The sequence below is a fragment of the Lotus japonicus genome, chromosome 2 (genome assembly GCF_012489685.1).
Source record: "Lotus japonicus ecotype B-129 chromosome 2, LjGifu_v1.2".
Classification (NCBI taxonomy): domain Eukaryota; kingdom Viridiplantae; phylum Streptophyta; class Magnoliopsida; order Fabales; family Fabaceae; genus Lotus; species Lotus japonicus.
Window position 1 is genome coordinate 91,388,254 of NC_080042.1, and position 20,887 is coordinate 91,409,140.

Genomic DNA, 20,887 nt, shown 5'->3' on the forward strand with positions numbered 1-20,887 from the left:
AATTACTCCCTCCGTTCCTAAATATAAGACCTAATACAAAAAATTACGCTTATTAAGAAAGTATTAAATGTGTTCAATTAGTGTATTGGTTTTTTAAAAATGCATACATTTCTCCATATTTACCCTTTGTCATTTTCTCTAACTAATTAATGGTAAGTGGTAATCAAAACTTGGGAATTAAAAACATATAATTAATGTGGAGGGTAAAAATGGAAGAGTACAAAACCTTTTGTTAGATTATTGTAACTAGGTCTTATATTTAGGAACTTCAAAATTTTGAAACTAGGTCTTATATTTAGGAACGGAGGGAGTATTCTCTTTCTTTTCCACTTTCCAACACTAATAACAAAGGGTAATTTTGGAAGTTCATTTTAATTTAAGACAAATTTAATGCATTTTATCTAGTTTAACTACATTTCTTAAACTATGTGAATTTTTTTTTTGTTGCTTATAAATAGGACCGGAGGGAGTACCACTTTTAAGGTGAACGCACCAACTAATTATTAGTGGCAGCTAGATTTGGATTTTCTCACATCTGAACTAGAAACTTTACGTGAGAATTAATGAGACATTCATCTTAAACTTATTTAGTGTATATTACTCTTTTCATGTATATTAAAAGATGTGATCATTGAATATTTATTTTTAATAAATAAAAATTCACATTTACATCATTTTAATAAAAAAGAGATACTATTCAAAAAAATAAAAAAGAGATAAATATAATATTTCACTCCAACAGTAATTTTCATGTGACATAATATTAATGGATTACTAAAAAGTTGCCCGTGCAATGCACTGATTTTTTAAAAAATATTTAAAGTATGAAATTATTTCTTAGTATTACATATATTAAAAATTATTTTGAAAACAATAGTAAAGAATTTAACAAATTGTGGATACATTATATACAATATAATAATATTAATGTATTTTAAAGTAAAAACATTGTTCTACTTGTAATTTCAGATGATCTGACTAATATTAAAAATTGCTACAAAAAAATATAAATAAAAATTAAGTTTATGATGGAGAAAATCAAAGTAACTTGAATTTAAAAATATCAACTTGTTGTTTGAATTTGAGAGATTTCCTTTAACATTTTGTTTTAAAGGATGAGAGAGAATGTGGAAATATAAAATTGCAAAAATTGAGATAATTGTAAAGTGATAATGTAGCTGATTCAGAGTGAGTTTTTAGTTAGAATTCTTCTCTAATTAGAATGGGGTCTCTACTTTATTATAGTAGCTCATTCGCTTATGGGGTAGACAATGAAAATTCGAACTTGTGTTACGTGATGTGATTGGATAATAATGCATTGACGACATAATGATATTGGGTGTAATTTTCGTTCCTTTCCTTTTCTTTTTCGTCTTTGCGGCTTTGCCATTTTGTTGACAGTTAATAATTAGCTACAAAATCCGTTAATATATTGCTGGCCTCCATCACCTATATAGACTCGCTGCCAAAATAGAACAAAGAAAACAAAAAACAAACTTACGCCACTTACAAAATTGAACTACAAATATGATACTACATTATTATTATTAGCATCTTAATTATTATTGACGGTGGATGTACAATTTAAAACAGGATAATTTAATGACGATGACCAGTATTATTTTTCTCTCTACATATATTTATTAAAGGCCCAAATTTCATTAAAATAGAATTGAAAATCAGGATTTCCACATGACCATGTCATGTGAGAATTAACACATGAGAGAATCCAAATATCACTTGAATTCACCTGCACTTTATAAGTTTTTTCTTTAAAATGATTATGAGACACTTAATTACTTAACCATACGGGTATTAATTATATTTTTTTAGGACTATAGTGGCATTTGGCAATTTAAAAATGTCAACGTACTCCTTTTATATTCTAACAGATCATATCATACCAATGCATAATAAAAAGGTAGAACACTAAACAGAACCTCTGCTGATTAAACATCGTATTAATTGTTTAATTAAGGAATAAAACAGTATTGCTGGCTATAGCGTGGAGCTGGAAATTAAGGAATCTAATTCTATTATGAATTTATGTACATGTTGTTTCCATTAATTAATTTTCAATAAGAGGGATATCATGAACACCCTTAATTATGATAAGCATGTCGTTGATTAAATCCTATTCTACCAGAGATAAAGTTCCTATTCTTACAATCTCTACAAGCACAAAATGGTACCTTGAAAAGACTCAATAAATGAATGGTCATTCTCCAACTAAAAGAAAGAGACCAGAGTTTCTATTTTTCAATTTTTTGTTAGTTCCTGGACCACACTATCTATAATCTATAAACTTTTTATCAGGTAAATCGAGAAAAACGCATAAGCAGATAGGAATAGATGCACTTCTACCAAACGCAATAATAGTACTGATGAAAAGGGTAGTACGTACATTTTTGTATAAGTTTTTTAAAATGTTTTATTCACATTCTAAATCAAATTATACCTTATTGAGGGATTTCTCTAACGTCTTGATAGAATCTGATTCATAATTGGCCATTAGGCTCCTCAATAAAAGTTGTCATGATTCAAATCTGAGTGCACCTTGGTTAGGGAAATCAAGAACGTGGTCAATCAATTTGGCTAGTTCAAATGGGAGCGTGCCTATCCTGGCCATGGAGGCTAAGAATGACATGCCATGTCTATATCTATGAAGATCAATGTCAGTGCTCCGTGTTTTTGTTTAGTTCATTTGTTGTTTGATTCTTATAATTCTCTCTATAGAAGAAGTAGTTTGGGCATTTAGCCCCTTAGAAAAAAAATCAAATTATACCAAAAGAGATATAAGAAGATATGAGAGATAAGACATATGGTGTAATAGAAAAATCGAGTAAATTAATGAGTAAAAATGATATTATATTAAAGAAAATGTTGTGTGAATAAATAATAACTAATTTTTTTCTTCCCAAGAATCAATTCTGATATTTAAAAATTGTTCACTGAAACTTCTTTTATAAGTGGATATACTTGATTTTAGAATTAACCGTAAAAGAACTTACTAATAAGTACCTAGTTTTTTTTTTGACAGATTAATTTCAGATATTTGAGAATATGAATTGAACCATAGAGGAAAAATCATTCAACTATATTTGTTAACATATTTTTTTAAGAAATGTACAGGTTATATATTCTTAGTAAAGCTAGAATAAAAATAAGTCAACCATCATAAACACTATTAAAACCGATTTAATTTTCTCCCCTAGCTCTGCTTTTATTTTATTTTTTCCAAAAGTAATTGCAACGTACTTGCTTGCCTATGGGATGCTAGCTAGCAAGTAGCTAGTAGCAATCAACACAAAAAATAATGATAGGGACACTTTCACAGGTTGAAAAAAAAGTCTAGTTTAAAAGTCTAGAAATATATAAAAATTGAAAGAAAACTCGATCAGCCAGATAAAAGTTTCCGGGAATATATAAAAAAAATGTTCCGGGAGGAAGTGGGGTTTCCATCACCATTAATGAAAATGTCATTTGATTAAGAAGTTGTTCATCTCCTCTTACAAGGAGGAATCCAATAACTAAAATGACTAATTAATTAATCAAGTGATTTTGCTAACTATATATATATTAAATATATTGCTACAATTTGATTCATAGTCCTTGAGTTGCGTAAGTGAGTTTGTTAGTTGCAGAATAAAATATTGTATTATGCATGCAATTGCCCTGAACATGTGGTGCATGCATCCACCTAACTTGACTTTTTAAAATCCATTTCTCAGGAGCAAATTAGATGTAGTATAAATTTTTGTGTATTAAGATTTCTTCTACACCTACGCTGAAAGAGACTTAATAACCAAATGACTTTCGAGAGCCATCTTAGACATATATACTTATTTATTTTTGGTCAAGATAATCAATAGATTTATAGGGACATCAGAAGCTTCTCTTATCAATTGGACCGTCATTCCCAACCTCTATTATTTTTGCTGTATCTTTCGGCACCCGTACACCTCCTTACTTTTTTTTTAGACCAATATATCCAATGTAGAAATCAGTAATTAATTTTCTTGCTAGGCGCTTGCAAAATGAATGATCACAAAATATGATCTATTTGTATTGGCAAGATCAAACCTCCGGTCTCACAGTTAAAAGATAAGGTAAACAACCATCCCACCGCAACTCGTGCTTAGTACACCTTAACTTTTGTGTTCACTCGTGCAAGGAAAAAAGACATCATTTTCCAACTAAAAATTTAAATTCCCACCAAATATTAAGATTTATTTTTGGGTCAACTAAAGAAGCGTGAAACATCTTCCTGAGACAATGAGACCTAAAATCTTTGTCCAATTCTGCTTCAATAAATTCATCATGTCAACCCAAAAAATAATAAACTGAACCATTGGTTCATAGCATATTAACATGAGTCATCCTACAAGTCAATCATGTTGTATAGCAATGAAATTTGAGGTCACGGTACGGACATGGGAAATTTGTTATGTTATTTACTCTAAATTGAAAATTATTTTAAATAATTTAAAATATGAGCTCATGTGTTGTGTTGTGTTGTGTTATTTATAGTGAGATAAATAATTAAATACTATTAAATTATCCATTTTAAGTTTTTTGAAAAATCAACAAAACAAATTAAGTATTGATTAAAGTATAATCTATTTTCTTCCACACACAAAATACAGCATAAAGTAATATAACTTCCACACACAAAATACAGCATAAAGTAATATAACTGAACAATCTATTTTCTTTTTGGTTATTGGGAGGGAACAATCTATTTTCTTTTTGGTTATTGGAAGGGAACAATCTACTTTCTAATTACTTGAATTACAAATATAATCATTTATCTTAAATAACAAAATTTCAAGGTCTCATTTATAAACGTCATAAACTTATAGTACGAGTAGGTAACAATAAGTACTATTATTATCATACCCTCACCCAAATTTTATGACTACTTATTTATGAGTACCGTTCAGTCTAAATCTAATTGTCATTCCTATCTGAAATTTTTCCCTAATTCCAGATCTAAAAAATTATATTTAGTTTACAAAATACAAATGTGGATCTGAATCACACCACACCCTGTAATTGCACTTTCTAAAATTTAAATCTGCACACATAAGCACCCTATCGATAATAAATCTTGACAAAAAAAAATTACTGTCCATGTAAATTTGAATCCATGTCTTCTTAAATGGAGATTCTAACCATCATCACCCCCTATCACCTAATCCTAAACAACATAAGCAACGCCAAAATAAACCCAGATGACACAACACAATATTACACCCAATATAAAATGAACATGATGTTGCCAATGTCATATTATCCAGTAATATGCGAGTTGTACAAAAACTCAGCAACAGAGATTTTTTCCAACAAATTTCCAGTCTCAAAGGCATTGACCACAAAAATAATAATAGAAAGTCAATCTGCCATGGCTTTGAATAGCATCCACAAAGTGATTACATGATGGTACAGCGACTCCTTTCTTCAGTTGGAGGTGCATTTACTTGCTGGAACCTTTGTGACTCGGATGGGTTGTATGTAAATTCTGAAGTATCAAGCCCATACTGAATAAGCAGAAATGCAGTATAGTGTTAGACAGTAAAACAAACCACACATAATACAACAGTAACAACAAAAGCTACAACTAACAAAACCAATAAAAAGTGTTTTAAGTGAAAAGGATATCCTGCTTTGCGATCGGGAAAACATTAGATATAATTCAGGTTTGGCCATTCACTTGAGACATGAAGTCAATGTAACAATCTTGATTGAAAACTTCATAAAATCTCCCACAAAATTATTTGAACAATGCTATTTCAATAATGCAATGTTCTTAAAAAATGTAACTTCATCAAAAAAACACTTGATTACAGTGATTCATGATAGGAAATTGTGGTGTCATTTGATTCATGTAGCTAACTCTACCAAATGTAAAAGGGCTTTTGTGGTTATATCAGGAAACTCAATAAAAATTAAAATGCACAACAAACTTAGACCGAAAGAAACTACTATTACACACAGAAAGAGACCCAGAGTCCAGACACACACACACATACACATATGTGGATGGATGGTTGGGACAGTGGTAAAAAACTAGACGACTGCATAAAGATCATCCTTTTCTTGGCACTCAACGGCGATCAAATATGACAGGAAAAAGACAGAACTTTAACTTAGGAAGGAAAACGTCAAAGCCATACACACACATATTTGTAGGGGAAAATGCCTAGTAAACCATAAGGCTATGAGGGCTCGAGCACATCAACACACAAGTATGGTAGTGCAATCCTCAAGTACTCTCGTGTGTCTCTGCCCTGCAGGGAAAACCCGCGGAGGGAAATGAGCTAATCAAGCGAGTGATCCTCAGGTGAGGAGCACGAACGATAGAGCTACTTTCACAGCCCCAAAAGCATTTATTTTGCAGTTCATTTGGTTTTCAAAATGTTTCAATTGGCACACATAAAAGTTCAGACAAAGCGTAAAAAAAATTGCATCACAAAAATAAGACAAAGTTAACTGAAGAAAACAAGTTTAAACCTTCTCCCTCATCCTTGTACTCCATGCATCATTTCTGCTTGGGCGCTGATCAAGTGTCCCAGAAGCTGGGGGGCCTGTTGCTGGACCTGCTGGTCGGTTGAGCAATGGCTGCCGAGCTTGCTGCCTTGGATTGATGAACTCTTCATCACTATCATAATCTGCTGGTCTATTTGAGGCCCTAACAATAAGGGCTAACAAGAAAAGAAGGACCTGCAAACATAACAATATATGATAAGAATTCACCAAATTTTATGTTCAACAAACATAACAATGGGCATGTTACATTACATCGCTACATTTTTAAAGCATTCTCCTTCTAGTGGTAGGTGAGCAAGTTAGGTGAAGACATTTCAATACAGTACTCTAAGTACATTTCAGAATTAGCGGAATATTATATTATACCAACAGATAAGGCGAGGCTTCTTATAGGGCATTAATTTGTTTCCAAAATTCCTGAATTTCATAGTAGCTTATTGCTGAATTAGCAATTTTTAAACTTCTCTCTTTACTACTCCCTCTTCCTTCGTCTCTTCCAGCTTTTTCTTTATATTCCTTGACACCTATTAATATCAGAACTGTTATTTCGTACAATAAATAAGGTCCACGACTCGCCGTGTATATCCCTATAACACTTTCTAATCAGTCATCAAAAAAGAAATATCATTGAAAAAGTTGGCTCCTGGGCTGGAGCTATTGCTTAAATCCAGGGTGGGGGGACTAAAATCCTATCATCGTTGTCGTTGATGACTGATGAGTGACTCATGAGATTAACAAGATGATGAATCAATTTATTTCCCTTGTCTTGCTAGTCTCTCAGATGTATCTCTCAGCGAAGAAAACCAGTGTAATCTTCTTATCAAAAGCTCAAACAATCTTTTACTGGCCCAATGATAATCTTAGGACCTGCAGTGGGTACATGCACAAGGATACACGCGAGTCTGCAAAACAAATTTGCTTTCTTTTAAAAGCCAATCATACAACTTTTTTTTTACCTCAAAGACAACAATCCCAAGAGCAACCCATTTCACAATATTCCAATTCTCTCTCAGAAATTCATATATCGTATCAAAATCTCCAGTTTTGTCTGATGGAACTACCTGAAAACAAAAAAATTATATATATAAATGTAAGATGGCAATATATCTTATTTAATTTCAGATCATAAATTACCATAAACAATTTTACTTACTTCTTTCCAGCTTTTGTCAAAGAATATAAAGGCTGCACATCCCAGCTCGACTAAGATCAACAACGCCACAAGAATCGAATACTTTGTTGACTTAAGGAAACTCATAATATTACCATTAAGACTATGACAGATTAATGCATGTATATATGCACACACATACTGCTACAAACAACAGGAAAGTGGAAGATAAGCTTCAACTCATACTTCGTATCTGTTAAGATATTATTGTGTTAATATATTCATTGTTTTCTTTAAATGCTCATCATCAAATAAATATATCTAGAAACTTAAGTGGATGAAACTGTGATCACTGGAGTGGTGATGATCAAGAGGGTATAAAAGTCTTTAAAAAACACTTCTTTCATCACTTTTAGACTAAGGACTTGTGCCCTTTGCATTATTTTCTTAAGATTGAGGGGGTGCAGTCAAAGTCAAGCAGAGTTGTTCATAGAGGAAGTATGCTCTTGACATGTTTGAGAAGATAGGTCGTCAAGAATGCAGGCCAGATGACACCCCCATGGACCCTGATATGAAGCTTAAGCCCAATGAGGGCAGCCCTATCCTGACACAAGAAGATATCAAAGATTAATGAGAAAATTAAATTATCTCACAATGACTCGACTTATATATCTTTTTCGATCAGTATTATAAGTCCATTCCTCAATTCCCCTTGTGATAGTCATTGGCAAGCAGTATTCAAATCCTACATCAACGGGTTGCCAAGAAAGGCACATACCAAGGTCACACAGAGATAGTTGGATCCTCAAATGCCGATTGGGCAAGTGATACCATAGATGGTTCAATTTGGGTTATTTTGTTTGAATGGGTGAAAATCTTATGTCATGAAAGAGTAAATGGCAAAGTGTTTTTGTCTGGTCAAGTACAAAAGTTAAGTATTGGGCTGTGGTTCACACAACTTGTGAGCCCCTGTGGTTTAAGCAATTACTACAACAATTACATTACTGCAAGATTGGTCTCAGAGAGTTCATGTGTGATAACTAGTCACTTAGCACCTTTCCCTCAATCCAGTATTTCATAAGAGAGCAAAGCATGTAGAATTCTATTGTCATTCCATCATAGAACATAATTTTTTGGCATAATCAAACTTCTTTTGTTTTCTCCAAGAATTTGCTTGCTGATATCTTCACTAAGTCTTTACAGGTCTGAGGATATCTCATACATATGTTCTATCTAAGTTGGACGCATATCTATACGCTTTAGCTTAAAGGGGAGTGTTGAGATATTATTCTGTTCTATTAAAGTGATTGGGTGCAGATTCTGCATATTTTGCTGTGCATCACATTATCAAAGTCTCCAATGTTTCCCTATTTAGCTAATATTGTAATCCCAAAACTTAAGGGATTGACTAGTTAAACATGTATATAAATACTGTATATTCCATTTATGAAAATACACATCAAATATCAGATCTCAGTCTCAAGTGAAAGTTAGTGGAAATTTATGAGACCATGAAATACTTTTAGTCATAGCATAGCATAAGACATTCATTCTATAAGGATACACAGCACAAGCAGCATCCATTCCGCATCCCCGCTCCAATACAACCAAAACAAGAAATAACAAAGAGAACTACTCCAATACCAATAAATAAGTAAATAAACCTGCCAGATATGAAACATGCAATTAGGATTAGACAGTACAAAAACAATATAAATTGGATTTTATCACTTCATCCAAAATTAACAATATGAATGTGCAACAATATGAAAGGTGCAGTGAGCATACCAAGCCTTGGGCAACTTATCAAAAATGCTCTCAGATAGAGACACCGCCAAAAGCATCGGTCGACCAAGTTGAATTAGGGCTTGATCATCGCTAGCCGGAGAAACCGCCGGTGTGTCATCATCACTACCTGAAGCTTTGATGAATTCAACCAGCAGATAGATCCCATATCCCACCATGGTGAGACCAATCAAGGTCATTATGAAGTTAAAAAGCTTCAAAAGGCACTCCCAAAACCCCCTACACGCCATCCTCTACCAGAATTCGGAAACAGAGGCCAAAACCCTATGTAATTTTCTGCAGAAACAGGCATTTCCCCAAATTATCATATAAAATCAGTGAATGATAATTAGAAACTATCTGGAAAACAAGAATTGTGTGAAGAATGAATGCAATTTAATATCATCGATTGTAAAAATTGAAAACATATATATGATTGAGTGATCGACCATGTTGGTTGAGATGAAATTGAATGGTGTTGTTCGTAGTGAAGTGTGTAGCTGAGAAAATTGTGGAGGAAGGTTCGGCGATTCGTGGAACCGAAAAGCAATTAAGTATAAATGGAGGGGTCAGAAGTGGAGAAGAAACTTACAGTTTGAGAAGGAAGGAATCGACGATTCTACAGTTGCGAATGATTGATTGGGTTTACAAAATTGACACAGGGAAGGGAAGAGAATAGAACAAGATGAGAGAGAGATAACGTCACAGAGAAAGAGAAAGAGAGAGCCACTCTGGCATTCGCAACGTGCTGAGTTGTGAGTCTGGGGCGGAAATGACATGCATGCCCCTAATTTGTGTTTTATTTATTTTATCCTATATGTAAATTTAATTAATAAATCAAGTGAGATATGATATTTTCCATATTTTATGCTTTGTCATTTTTTAGTTTAGACTATAAAATTAATTTATTAAATAATACTACTTGACAACTTTTTTATTATATTTCATTTTTTGTTTGATATCGAAACATAACCTTAGTAGTAAAATCTTGATCCGTGATAATGACCAAAGTTAAACTCATCCAAAATTGTTTTCATAAAAAAAAAATTAGCAGTATGAGTTTCTCTCAATTCTCTTCTCTAGAATGGAATATAAATGTACATCTATCTACCAGTAAGCAACCACCCGTCACAATACATTTGGCAACTGAATGTCTTGTATTTTCATATTTCCCTTTCCTTGTGAGTTGTGACTTTTTTTTTTGGTCAAAGGTGAACATTTCATTGATAACATGGGCCAGGCCCATAACCCAAAAGGGTAGTACAACTGCTTGGGCAAGCCCACAGAGAATTACAAGTCAGTTTCTTACACTTGAGCTCATGACTCCTATCTACACCTAAGTTAGAACTAGGAGATTAATGACAACTACTTGCAAAAACAAACAGGCCCAATAGCACTGAGCCCATGAAGACTAGGCCAGACAAACCCTAGCCTTCAGGATCTCCAAACCCTAACCAGGGTAGCGGAACAGTAGCAGTGGTGGCGGGGATCAGCGGCGGCTCCATAGCTCAAATCCAAAGTAAATCTGCTGCAAACAGAAGAGAAAATTTGATATTCACATCTTTAAACGTCACTTCTTATACCTTGCCGGCTCTGCCGTCAGCAATCTCTGCTACAAGGCTATCATAAACTCAGGTGTTCAACACCTTTAAGTCAGGGGCAAGCCCCGCAGCAAACAAACCAGATCTGGAGGAAAGAAAGGATGAGACGAAGAAACTGTTATGAGCGATGGAAGCCGCAGTTGGTGGATGGTGGTGGAGGTCACGGTCGTGGCACCAGAGGCAGCAACAAGGAGAAGCAAAACAGGGGTGAAAAACAGGCGAAGGTGGTCTTCAGAACAAAGCCAACAACATATGAAGATGACAGCGGCGGAGGAAGCGGTGGTAGAGACACAGAGACGACGGTAGAGGCACAAGGCTGCAGAAAGGTGCGACGGCGGCGGCCGGTGGGTGGAGGTAGGCGGGGAGGACGGTAACATAAAAGGGAAAATAAGCAAAAGGAGAAAACAACCCACTTATTGGGTAGCAAATCCACCTACTGTGGAAGGGAACCCACCTATTGTGGGAGAAAACTACCTACAAAGAGCAGTAGAAACCTCCATGGAGGAGGAGGAGCCCCCCAAGGGGGGAGGAGCCCCCAAAAGGGGGTGGCGGCTAGCTTCTCTTCAAACCCTAGCAGAGGAAATTAATTGAATTTAGAAAAGGCTCCTGTATGGATAATCTTAAATTGTGAGTTGTGACTTTTGACATGTAATATAAATCTTTTCTTTTTTTGCCCAAAATACAGGCCCAGTCTGTCCCAAGAGACATTTGGTTGGGCCTTTTTCTGCGTAATTCAAATTTGGGCTATTATGGACCAACAATATTTGAATGCAATAAATCATGCAATTCATCATCATCTACATTCACAACATTATTTCATCCTACCCGCTCATGCCATTATTAATTATTATAGATACCTCTATTAGGCCCCTCCCAACTACACCAACAGAGACAATCCCTATCCCTTGCCAATATCACAATGTCCCCATTATTGGTCACTACTCACTCACTATCCAGAATCAAAATTGCAAATATCATGAATTCTGGGTTTATTTTCAGCCACAACATTTTTGTGTAGTGCTTCAACAAATGTGTGGCTAGTCTCATCTGCCAAAACTAGGCACCATGTACTGCATTAAATTAGAACTACTCAATAGCCAAACCTTTTTTTTTCTTTTGGGGAGAGTAGTGCCGAGGAATAGGATCCATGTCCATTTGAGTGGCAACATCGTATTGAATGACCTACCTCATACTCATCAACAGCTTAGACTGAGACATAGTAAATGGTTGAGGTTAGCAGTGGGGACCACCAGGCAAAAATAATAGTCTCAATTTCAGAGGCAACCTACTATAGTTGGACCCTGAGATAAAATTTGAGGTACAAAAATAAGGACGTTGCCTTGTTCTGGTATCCTTTGAAAATGAGAGGGTTCAGTACCCTTCAATCCATTGTTTAGAATATAAAGGACAAGATTGTAAATTACAGAAGTTTAGTACAAAAAGAAAGCATGACAAGTCTAAGGCAAAAAGGTATGCAACCTCTCCAATTTAAATGGGCTACCCAAAGAAATTGCTCAAAAATAATTGACAAATGCTATCAACACTCACTTTAACAATCTTTTATTCATCGTAAAAGATGTGGGATGTACTAAATTATATGGGTCTCACTGTTGGAACACAAGAATTAGATTGAGTAAAAGAGTGTTGAAAAATGAGTGTTGACAGAGTGTTGAAAAATGAGTGTTGACAGTGGCATTTGTACATGATTGACACATGCCAGCTACAGCATCGCATCGCCATAAGTGGGGTCAGTTATCTGGAGTACAGGTCAGCGGGGTATAGAGCCCTTGGTGCTGCTAAAAGGGATGATGCCGGATATGCCTTGGCTGGAGAGCTCAGACAAGACAGTATCCATGGAAGGAGGTTTGAGGCCTAAGGGCAAGGGGAGCCATGGCTTGCTCATTGCCTCCTTCACAACCTTGTCCACCACCTCCTCCGCCTGCATGCATACAACAAACACCATCTATGAGGAAAAGTTCATAGTGTATGTATTGCATGGTTAGGTTAGACAAATAGGATTCAATTCAGTTTTAAACCAGTATCATATGACTGAGAATTGATTTTAGGGCCACTTCGTTTGTGTTTATTTTTAAGAAAAATCCTTTTTAATTAATAAATGTTTCAAAAAATTCTAATACCTATTTTTTTGGAAAAAATACAAAGTGCTTTTTCATAAGCTTACAGAAACACATTTGAAAAAACTAAAAAATTTGTATATAGTAAATAGGAAGTAAATAGGCTGAGCCTAACCTATTTCCTAAACTCAAATTCAAGTTCAGACCTTTAGGCATAATGTAGGCCATTTTGCAAGCCTAATCTAACCTTTTTCTAAGCCTAAATTGGTTCCAAAGACTAAGCCTACTTCATAATCAGGTAGGTCATTAGTCTGTCTCTTAATAGATTCATAGGCTGAATTCCTTACATAAATCAACATGCTTAAATCTTTAAATAAGCCAATAAAAATATAATTTCAAGATACATATAATAAAAGTCTTATGTGATCATAAATACTTATATTCTTTTTTTTTTGTTACAAAATACTTATATTTTTTACACTTACTTAAATATGCAAGTCTACTAGGCCTAAAAGGCTTTCACATTGGCTTGAGTCCTAGACTAATTTATTTATCAAGTCTAGCCTACCCGGGCCTCTGCATGAGGCAATCACGTTCGAGCTATAAACATTCATATTATGGTGGGGCTTTGGGGTTTACACTCCTAACAGGTTTCATTTTTTCTATTCACAAGACTTGAACTGGAGACATTGCTTAAAGGGAATCAAACATGTACCAGATAACATGTCTTATATTGGATGCAATTTGCAAGATACATGCTTAATAGAAGATATGTGAAATATGATTGACATACATCTCAGTACCTCACTTTGTATTCTGTCAAGGGATAAAAAGCACCAAGTTTTTTTACTATTTTCAATCATTAATTTATTTCAACTAGAGAGACAATTTTAACAGAAGGTATGAACTAGTGAGTGAGAAACTGAACAGAAAACCTGCATTACCGGATAATTCTCTACAGAACTCTGTGGCATGCTGAATCTATAATCCATTGCTTTAGCATTGTGCCACCCAGCCACATTCTGCATTTTGATGAAAGTATCTAATTAGCATCACTCTAACGGCAACGACAAACTATGCACACATTACATTAACAATTAAAAGATAAAAATAGTATAGAAACAGAATCAGATGTCAATTCGTTCATACTTGAGTGTAGGGAAAAGGAGAAGCTTGAGGAGATGGCAACACTGGACACCCCCATGCATCCACATGCATCTGAAACATCAAGTCACTACATATCAAACAGCATCCATAATTTCCACTTCACAGACAAAGAAGAAAATTTGTGTACGTATATGTGTGTGCGCACGCGCGTGTGTATATCCTGCTTTGATCCTGAATAAAAAAATTACTCCGGGATATGGCTTCCAGTGCCAACTTTCTGTAGGATGCCAAAGGGGATAACCATGATTACCCCAAATCTGCACACCAGCTGTTTGACTGCCAGGTTGTCCCCACATTGGATACATAGGAGCCGGAGGAAGGGTGTGGTTAGAATGATATGGTGGGTAGGCCATGATTGGTCTTTGCAAACAATAGCTCCTTTGCATTGGATCTCTTGGATTCTGACATTTTCGGTCGTCTTCCCCAGGCATGATTTGTTTCTTGTGTATTCTATATTTCTGCGTGGGGGAAAAACTATTAATGAATCTTATGCAAGAGGATATATGGATGTTTTTCTTTATTATCAGAAGGGTGTTGAAAATAGTCATTCTAGTTGCAGCTTTGGAATTGGAATAGAAACTGATATCTATAACCATAAAGTATAGTAATGACCTGAAGATGGCTTGCAACATTGTGCCTCGTCAAGCCCTCCACTTTCATGATCTCCAATATTCGAGACGGGATGGCATGATCAATACCCAACTGTTCCACTGCCTTTACAAATTTCTTGTGCAATTCAGGTGTCCAGTTAACCTGAACAAAAACCAGATACCACAATTGTATTCAAATAGTAATACCAGGGGATAATTTACGAAACCGAAAAAACAATTACATGAATAATAAAATAAGGATGAGATCAACACAATATTTATGATGTTACAGAAACATTTATTGAAATTCATGAGATCAAATTGAAGTCTTTCAGATGAAATAATAGTTCACAGACAACATGCAGTTGGAATATTTTAGGAGTTTCATAAGTATGCCATTTTTCTCAAGCTAAATAATTATTTATGGATATGTAGTCACCGGTCACTGCTATGAGCTCCCAAATTTACAAAGGAGTTTTGCATTAACCGGACATATGAATCTTTAATAGCTCAAACATGCAGATAGAACATGCTTGAAACATTGAAGGCTTAAACAAAATTTTGAAAATAATTTATAGTATGTGTGCCATGCTAGTGCCATTGGTTCAATTTCATAAGCATGTGTAAGCAAAGCGGTAGAGGGCAAGAGGAAGGAGAAGGGTACATAGGTGTTGATGTATGCATATTGCAATTTCAGGGAGGGATTACATCACATTCACATATATGATAAAGGAATAAATGGTCATAGTCGAGCTTACTTTCATCTTCTTCCGATTAGCTTTCTTCTCACAGGAATCACTAAGAACACCTGTTTTATTTGGAGATTCATTACCCTCAGCACTGCCGAGAAACTTTCTATTATCTTCATTCTGTGAAACAGCAATCTCACCCTTGGAACCATCGGCAAAAGCCTCTTCCTCCTTAATCAGAGTCTTTTCAGGTTTACTAAGCTGAGAAGAACTTTCCGTGTTTAAATTCTCACAAGAAATTTCGACAGATTTAGATTCCTCATCATGTTCCCCACTTTCTTTTTCTGTTGAGCAATTAGTTTGCTCATGGCAATCACCATCATCTAGTAACCTTGCCCCTTGTTTTAATTGCGGGGTTGAAGGAGCCGGATATTTATCACTTCCAACCGACTGCTCATGGTCATTATCACCTAACCTGGACACGTTCTCTATATCTATTGAAATATTACTTTCATGCTGTCCATTATCAGTTTGGAGCTGTAAAATGGACTCTACAGATTCTTTGACAGGTCTTAGTGATTCAGACGGAGCATTTGTCCCAGCATTGAATGCCTGATAGAATTCAACTACATTAGAAACTATTTTTCTCAAATTCTGTTAATAGTAAATGCTAATGTAATTTCATCAATATCAACAAACCTTGTGAACTACATGCTGCCAAATATTTTTGAGCTTATCCTCAGAGAGTGGTTTAGTGAGGAATTCAACTGCGCCAAGCTGAAAAAAAAAAATGGATCAAAGAGTCAAGAGGTGAGCATTAACAATCCGGAAGTATGAGAAGTAATCTATGTAAAGAGTAGAGTTGAAGATCAATGTCCTGCAAATATTGAACTAAAAAACAATTCAAAAACTAGTTTTATTAGTGTAATAATTTTAAGAGGAAGCTCAGTTTGGTTTACAATTTGAAACATCCAAAAGAATTATGAGTTAACAAAAAATTATGGTAAAATAGAAAATATGAGTGAGCTAAAAGATAATTGTATAATCAGGTATTAACCCACAAATAACTGACATAACCAAACAAAAATCTTACCGCGATGCACTTCATCATTGTATTCAGGCATTGACTGTTGGAAGTCACTGCATAAAAAATTACTGTGGTTAGAAAATTTACAGCAAGCATAACCTTGAAATAAACTTTTTATCGTATTTTCTGTTGGCATGTTCCTTTGTTAGATCATTCATCAATTTCTATTGTTGAAAGCTTCAGAAAGAGAATGGAATTGTTGAATGAGCAAGCACCAATTACAAATCAAATAAGGAAGAAAAAAAAACACAAGTATTACTATTACTGAAGAGTTAAATATAAAAGACATAAAATTAGATTTGGAAGGAACAATGATTTTCCTTCTCCTTCTAGGAAGTAAATTTAGATTAACATTCAGACTAGACATTTGTCTTGTAAACACCATTACAATGAAGTGGAATTTTTTTTTCATGAGAGAAAGGGGGTGGCTTATAAAGAAATACGAGAGACCATTCTGTACTTACTAATGGTAGGCAAGTCCTTCACATTCTCAAGGAATTTGAAACCACCCTGGTTGCTGCTTGTACTCACCTACAACCCAAATATATGCATGTGGTTACAAGTAAAATCATCAAGGCTGAATTAGTGTAACAATGTAAAAGAGACCATTCACAAGACTATGTTTGGATATGCCAATGGACGCAAACACGCACTTAAAGACAAAAAGTGAACAAAATTTTTCTTATGAATTGGGATGAAAGTCAATTCAGGTTGACAAAAAGCTAAAAATAATTAAAGCAAAATGCACAAGATGAAAGTCTGCATAAGATGAAAGTCGATTCATGTTGGCAAAAAGTGAAAAACAATTAAAGAGAAATGCATAAGATGATAATAGCCTTCAGTTATTACTTATTGCTAGTGTTTCACAACTTATAAGATAAATGACTCCTATGATGGAAGTATGCAGCACCTAATTATAGTCAAGAGGACTATCATTTTCTCCAAATTCACATCATTTTAATTGGAACATCCTTTTATGTTTATTTTGTTCAAATTATACAACTACAACATTATGATTTTATCATTCATACAGAAAATGAAAGTTGATTACCTCCACCACGGCAACATGGAAGCCTTCAGGATCACTAGAGATTGCTGACAAGGCCTCATTCTCATTGTAGAAAGTAAAAACTGCACATACACTGAGGTTTTAATAACAAATTAAACGACTAAACAATCATGCATGGAAAACAAGGAATAATCGGGGGTATGGTAGTGGACTTATAAAAAATACTAAGGACTTTATTAACACTGCACGTTTGAATCAGTATTTTCATAATTGATTGTGCATAGAACTGATTTAGGTTAAATTGATTATAGTAAAAGTTTTATGAAAGTGAAGTGATTGATGTTCATATTCATTTATGAGAAAATTGAGTTATGTGGGGCAATATTGTGAAAAATCCAGTTGTGAAATTCCACACTTGATTATGTCCATCGCATAAGCTATGATTTTTAGCTTCATCTCAAAATTGATGTTGGAGCAGGAATCAATTGTGAAAGAAAACAATCCAAACACCTAAGAAATGATTCTGACATTGGAGAATCATTCTCAACACTCGAAAAAGTGGAACCAAATATGCTATTAACTATGATTCATGGAAACCTTGTTTTTCCATAATATATACTCATTTTCTGCAGTCAACTAATACATATTGGCTCAGCAATTAAAAGCCACCAAAATCCAAATTACAAAAACAGAATAAAATCAGTGGTTCATAAAGTCCAGCAACCTGAAATTCTTTTATCCACAATACTTTTAGAATTTGGACCACTTTCAGGTTTTCAAAGCACTGAGCGTATAGTTTAAGCACGAATGAGAATTTTAGCAGCTTCTGAGCTTCATGAGTCATCTAAAGATATACCATATATGCTAACATCACGAGAAAGGAAGAGAAAAGGGGGTTCTATAATTTTTTCTACCTTTCTATGCAACTAAAATCTCAGGCCATAATTTCCCACAAAACCAAGATATAGAGACTATCAAAGGCAATGCAACTTTATAAGATGCCATTTTTCAGAAAGAAAAGACCAACTTTACCCACTAATTGAGAAAAGTGAGAATTGCTAGGCAAAAATTTCAAGTGTAGGAAGAAGTGAGGCATCCCAAAAAGAAAAGAGGGGATCCAAAAAGTCTTACCAATATAGTCCATGGCCTCAAGCTTTGCTCTTATCTCGGTAGCAGAACCGCTATCTCCTTCAAGAAGAAGAACCCGAAGCCCTTTTGGAAAATCTTTCCATTGCTGTAAATCACTGGCAGTGCAAACCATAGCTGGCTTGCATCGTCTCCCTACACAAACAACAAATCAAAATTTCTCATCAATAACCAATCCTTTCTGCAAGATCCATAACACCACAATCTAAACAACAGAACAATTAAAAAGATAAAAAAAAAAATAAACAAACAGAAACTCCATTGAAACTCAAATTTGCTCAGCTCACATGGTAAAAAAGTTATGAAATAGCTAACAGATAATGTAGAATGTTAACACCATGCCCTCTGAAGTTCACACCAAAACGAGGTTCAGCTCAAGAATCATAAAGTTCTGATCATGCATGAATCAGCTCAAAGATTCATAATACGCATTTCCTCAACATAAGCAAACTCAAAACCTGTACTTGATATGAAAAACAGTGAAGATCTAATTTGCAGAAGAAACTTTCACAGAACAACAGTAAAGGAGAAAAGGACACAGGTAAGATCTTGCTAAGAGAACTCCAATCATCATAGAAAAACATGAAATTATCAAACAGGGAGAGTTAGAAACCCAGGCAATTCATCACCTTGAACCCAGAAAAAGAAGGAAACAGCTCAGAGTGGCAAACATGACATGCCATGCACATATTTTAATCCAAAAAGAGACAAAAGAGAATAAAAAAACAACACCAAACCAAATCAATTCTTAAACAAATGAACACTAGACTAGAGAGAAAAAATGAACATGCATAAAAAAGTGTTTTTTGTTGCAAGATGCTACTGTGACTACCTTGGCAGAAAAGAAAATGCCCCACTAGTTCATCTGGGTAAAGTTTTAATCTTTTGAAGAAATCATGAGGATTGAAGGAAGGAAGGGAGAAGAGAGGTTTAACTACGGTCGTTGGAGGTGAATAGTTGGCATTATTGAGAAGAAGCACATGATATATGCAGAAAAAGGAGCCTTTCTGCTAAGCTGCTTATTTCAATTTCAAGGTACAATATTATTCCAAATCTACCCTCAACTTTCATCATTCTTTTTCCTACCAAAATACAAAATTGAAGAGTGATTAGTGGTTACTAATTATAAACTTCAACTATACTTGTAGCACGGAACGAACCAAGGTTTCCCTTTATTGGGAAAAATGGTTAAAAGATACTCATTTGAGTGAATACCTTAAATAGTAGGAGTGTACAAGGGACGGGTTGGGACGGGTTTTGGTTAACCCTAACCCGACCCTAAATATTGATCGGGCCAATTCATAGACCCTAACCCGTCCCTAGACCCGAAGCAACCCGACATTATGCGGGTCCAATTTAGGACGGGTCTATGTAGGACGGGACCGGGTTGGCCCGAGGGACAATAAGTTTAAGACTATTTGATACTAATTGTAATATTTAAAGATAATAATATACTAAAAGAGTTATAAGTTGGAACTATTTTTTAGAAGAAATAACTTGAAAGGATCCAATTCTTTCATAATCTATTGCACTTAAGAGGTTTACATTTTGTTTGATCATTTCTCCACTTGTCTCACATATGCATAATACACACACATGATTTTCTCTTATTAGAGCATGAAAGTGTTCATAGTTTGACCAACGTTTATTTAATTCATAAGGTAAATGTTAAACATTTTAATTTCATCTACATGGTAAGATAAATTTGAGCATCATGTATCACATTTTAATCATTATAACAAATTAAAATTTTATAAAATATATATGTGGGACGGGCCGGGTGACCCGAGTGTCAACCCGAACCCGAACCCGACCCTACCCGAAGTCGGGTAACTCAAAGATCAACCCGAACCCGGTCTCTTTTAATGATCGGCCTGGGTTAAACCCGGCCCTAAAGGCTTGGGTCGGGACGGGTTGGCGGGTAGGGCCGGGTCTTGTACACCCCTATTAAATAGTACAAGTAAAAATGGAAGAAAAATATATATTTGAAGAGATATAGAGGTAAAACTAAACTATTCAGAAGATGAAAGTAGTCTTAGAGTATGTAAAACATTTTTACACCGTCTACGAATGATAAC

At 34.8% G+C, this 20,887-nt stretch overlaps 2 protein-coding genes across 5 annotated transcripts; both read right to left on the reverse strand.

Moving 5' to 3' along the window:
• Window positions 1-5,110: 5,110 nt before the first annotated feature.
• LOC130740983 (tobamovirus multiplication protein 2A-like) lies at window positions 5,111-10,198 on the reverse strand. Of its 2 annotated transcripts, none has more exons than XM_057593724.1 (7): window positions 10,038-10,198; window positions 9,449-9,742; window positions 9,225-9,324; window positions 7,703-7,783; window positions 7,506-7,610; window positions 6,514-6,723; window positions 5,111-5,540 (listed from the first exon to the last, which is right to left on the reverse strand). In XM_057593724.1, the coding sequence occupies exons 2-7, from the start codon at window positions 9,694-9,696 to the stop codon at window positions 5,433-5,435; spliced, it is 852 nt and encodes a 283-aa protein (XP_057449707.1). In that variant the 5' UTR covers window positions 9,697-9,742; window positions 10,038-10,198; the 3' UTR covers window positions 5,111-5,432. The 2 variants fall into 2 exon arrangements, with proteins under 2 accessions (XP_057449707.1, XP_057449708.1); XM_057593725.1 differs by lacking the exon at window positions 10,038-10,198 and adding an exon at window positions 9,895-9,993.
• Window positions 10,199-12,309: 2,111 nt separating this feature from the next.
• On the reverse strand, window positions 12,310-19,866 carry LOC130740984 (two-component response regulator-like APRR2). Of its 3 annotated transcripts, none has more exons than XM_057593726.1 (12): window positions 19,642-19,866; window positions 18,795-18,944; window positions 17,706-17,785; window positions 17,119-17,185; window positions 16,661-16,707; window positions 16,267-16,344; window positions 15,637-16,179; window positions 14,901-15,041; window positions 14,453-14,746; window positions 14,271-14,339; window positions 14,066-14,143; window positions 12,310-12,985 (listed from the first exon to the last, which is right to left on the reverse strand). In XM_057593726.1, the coding sequence occupies exons 2-12, from the start codon at window positions 18,922-18,924 to the stop codon at window positions 12,815-12,817; spliced, it is 1,698 nt and encodes a 565-aa protein (XP_057449709.1). In that variant the 5' UTR covers window positions 18,925-18,944; window positions 19,642-19,866; the 3' UTR covers window positions 12,310-12,814. The 3 variants fall into 3 exon arrangements, with proteins under 3 accessions (XP_057449709.1, XP_057449711.1, XP_057449710.1); XM_057593728.1 differs by having other exon boundaries at window positions 14,477-14,746; window positions 19,642-19,859; XM_057593727.1 differs by lacking the exon at window positions 19,642-19,866 and adding an exon at window positions 19,097-19,374.
• Between the last annotated feature and the right edge of the window lie 1,021 nt (window positions 19,867-20,887).

Bases quoted from the DNA above. Each gene is read 5' to 3' on its own strand.
- LOC130740983 (XM_057593724.1), bottom strand. From the start codon at position 9,696: ATGGCGTGTAGGGGGTTTTGGGAGTGCCTTTTGAAGCTTTTTAACTTC. The intron at 7,611-7,702 runs GTAAGTAAAATT...TTTTGTTTTCAG, and splicing joins TTGACAAAAGCTGGAAAGAA to GTAGTTCCATCAGACAAAAC. The intron at 5,541-6,513 runs GTTTAAACTTGT...CTGCTTATTCAG, and splicing joins GTACAAGGATGAGGGAGAAG to TATGGGCTTGATACTTCAGA.
- LOC130740984 (XM_057593726.1), bottom strand. From the start codon at position 18,924: ATGGTTTGCACTGCCAGTGATTTACAGCAATGGAAAGATTTTCCAAAA. The intron at 17,786-18,794 runs GTAAGACTTTTT...GTGTATGTGCAG, and splicing joins TGAGGCCATGGACTATATTG to TTTTTACTTTCTACAATGAG. The intron at 12,986-14,065 runs GTAATGCAGGTT...GTATGCATGCAG, and splicing joins GTTCTGTAGAGAATTATCCG to GCGGAGGAGGTGGTGGACAA.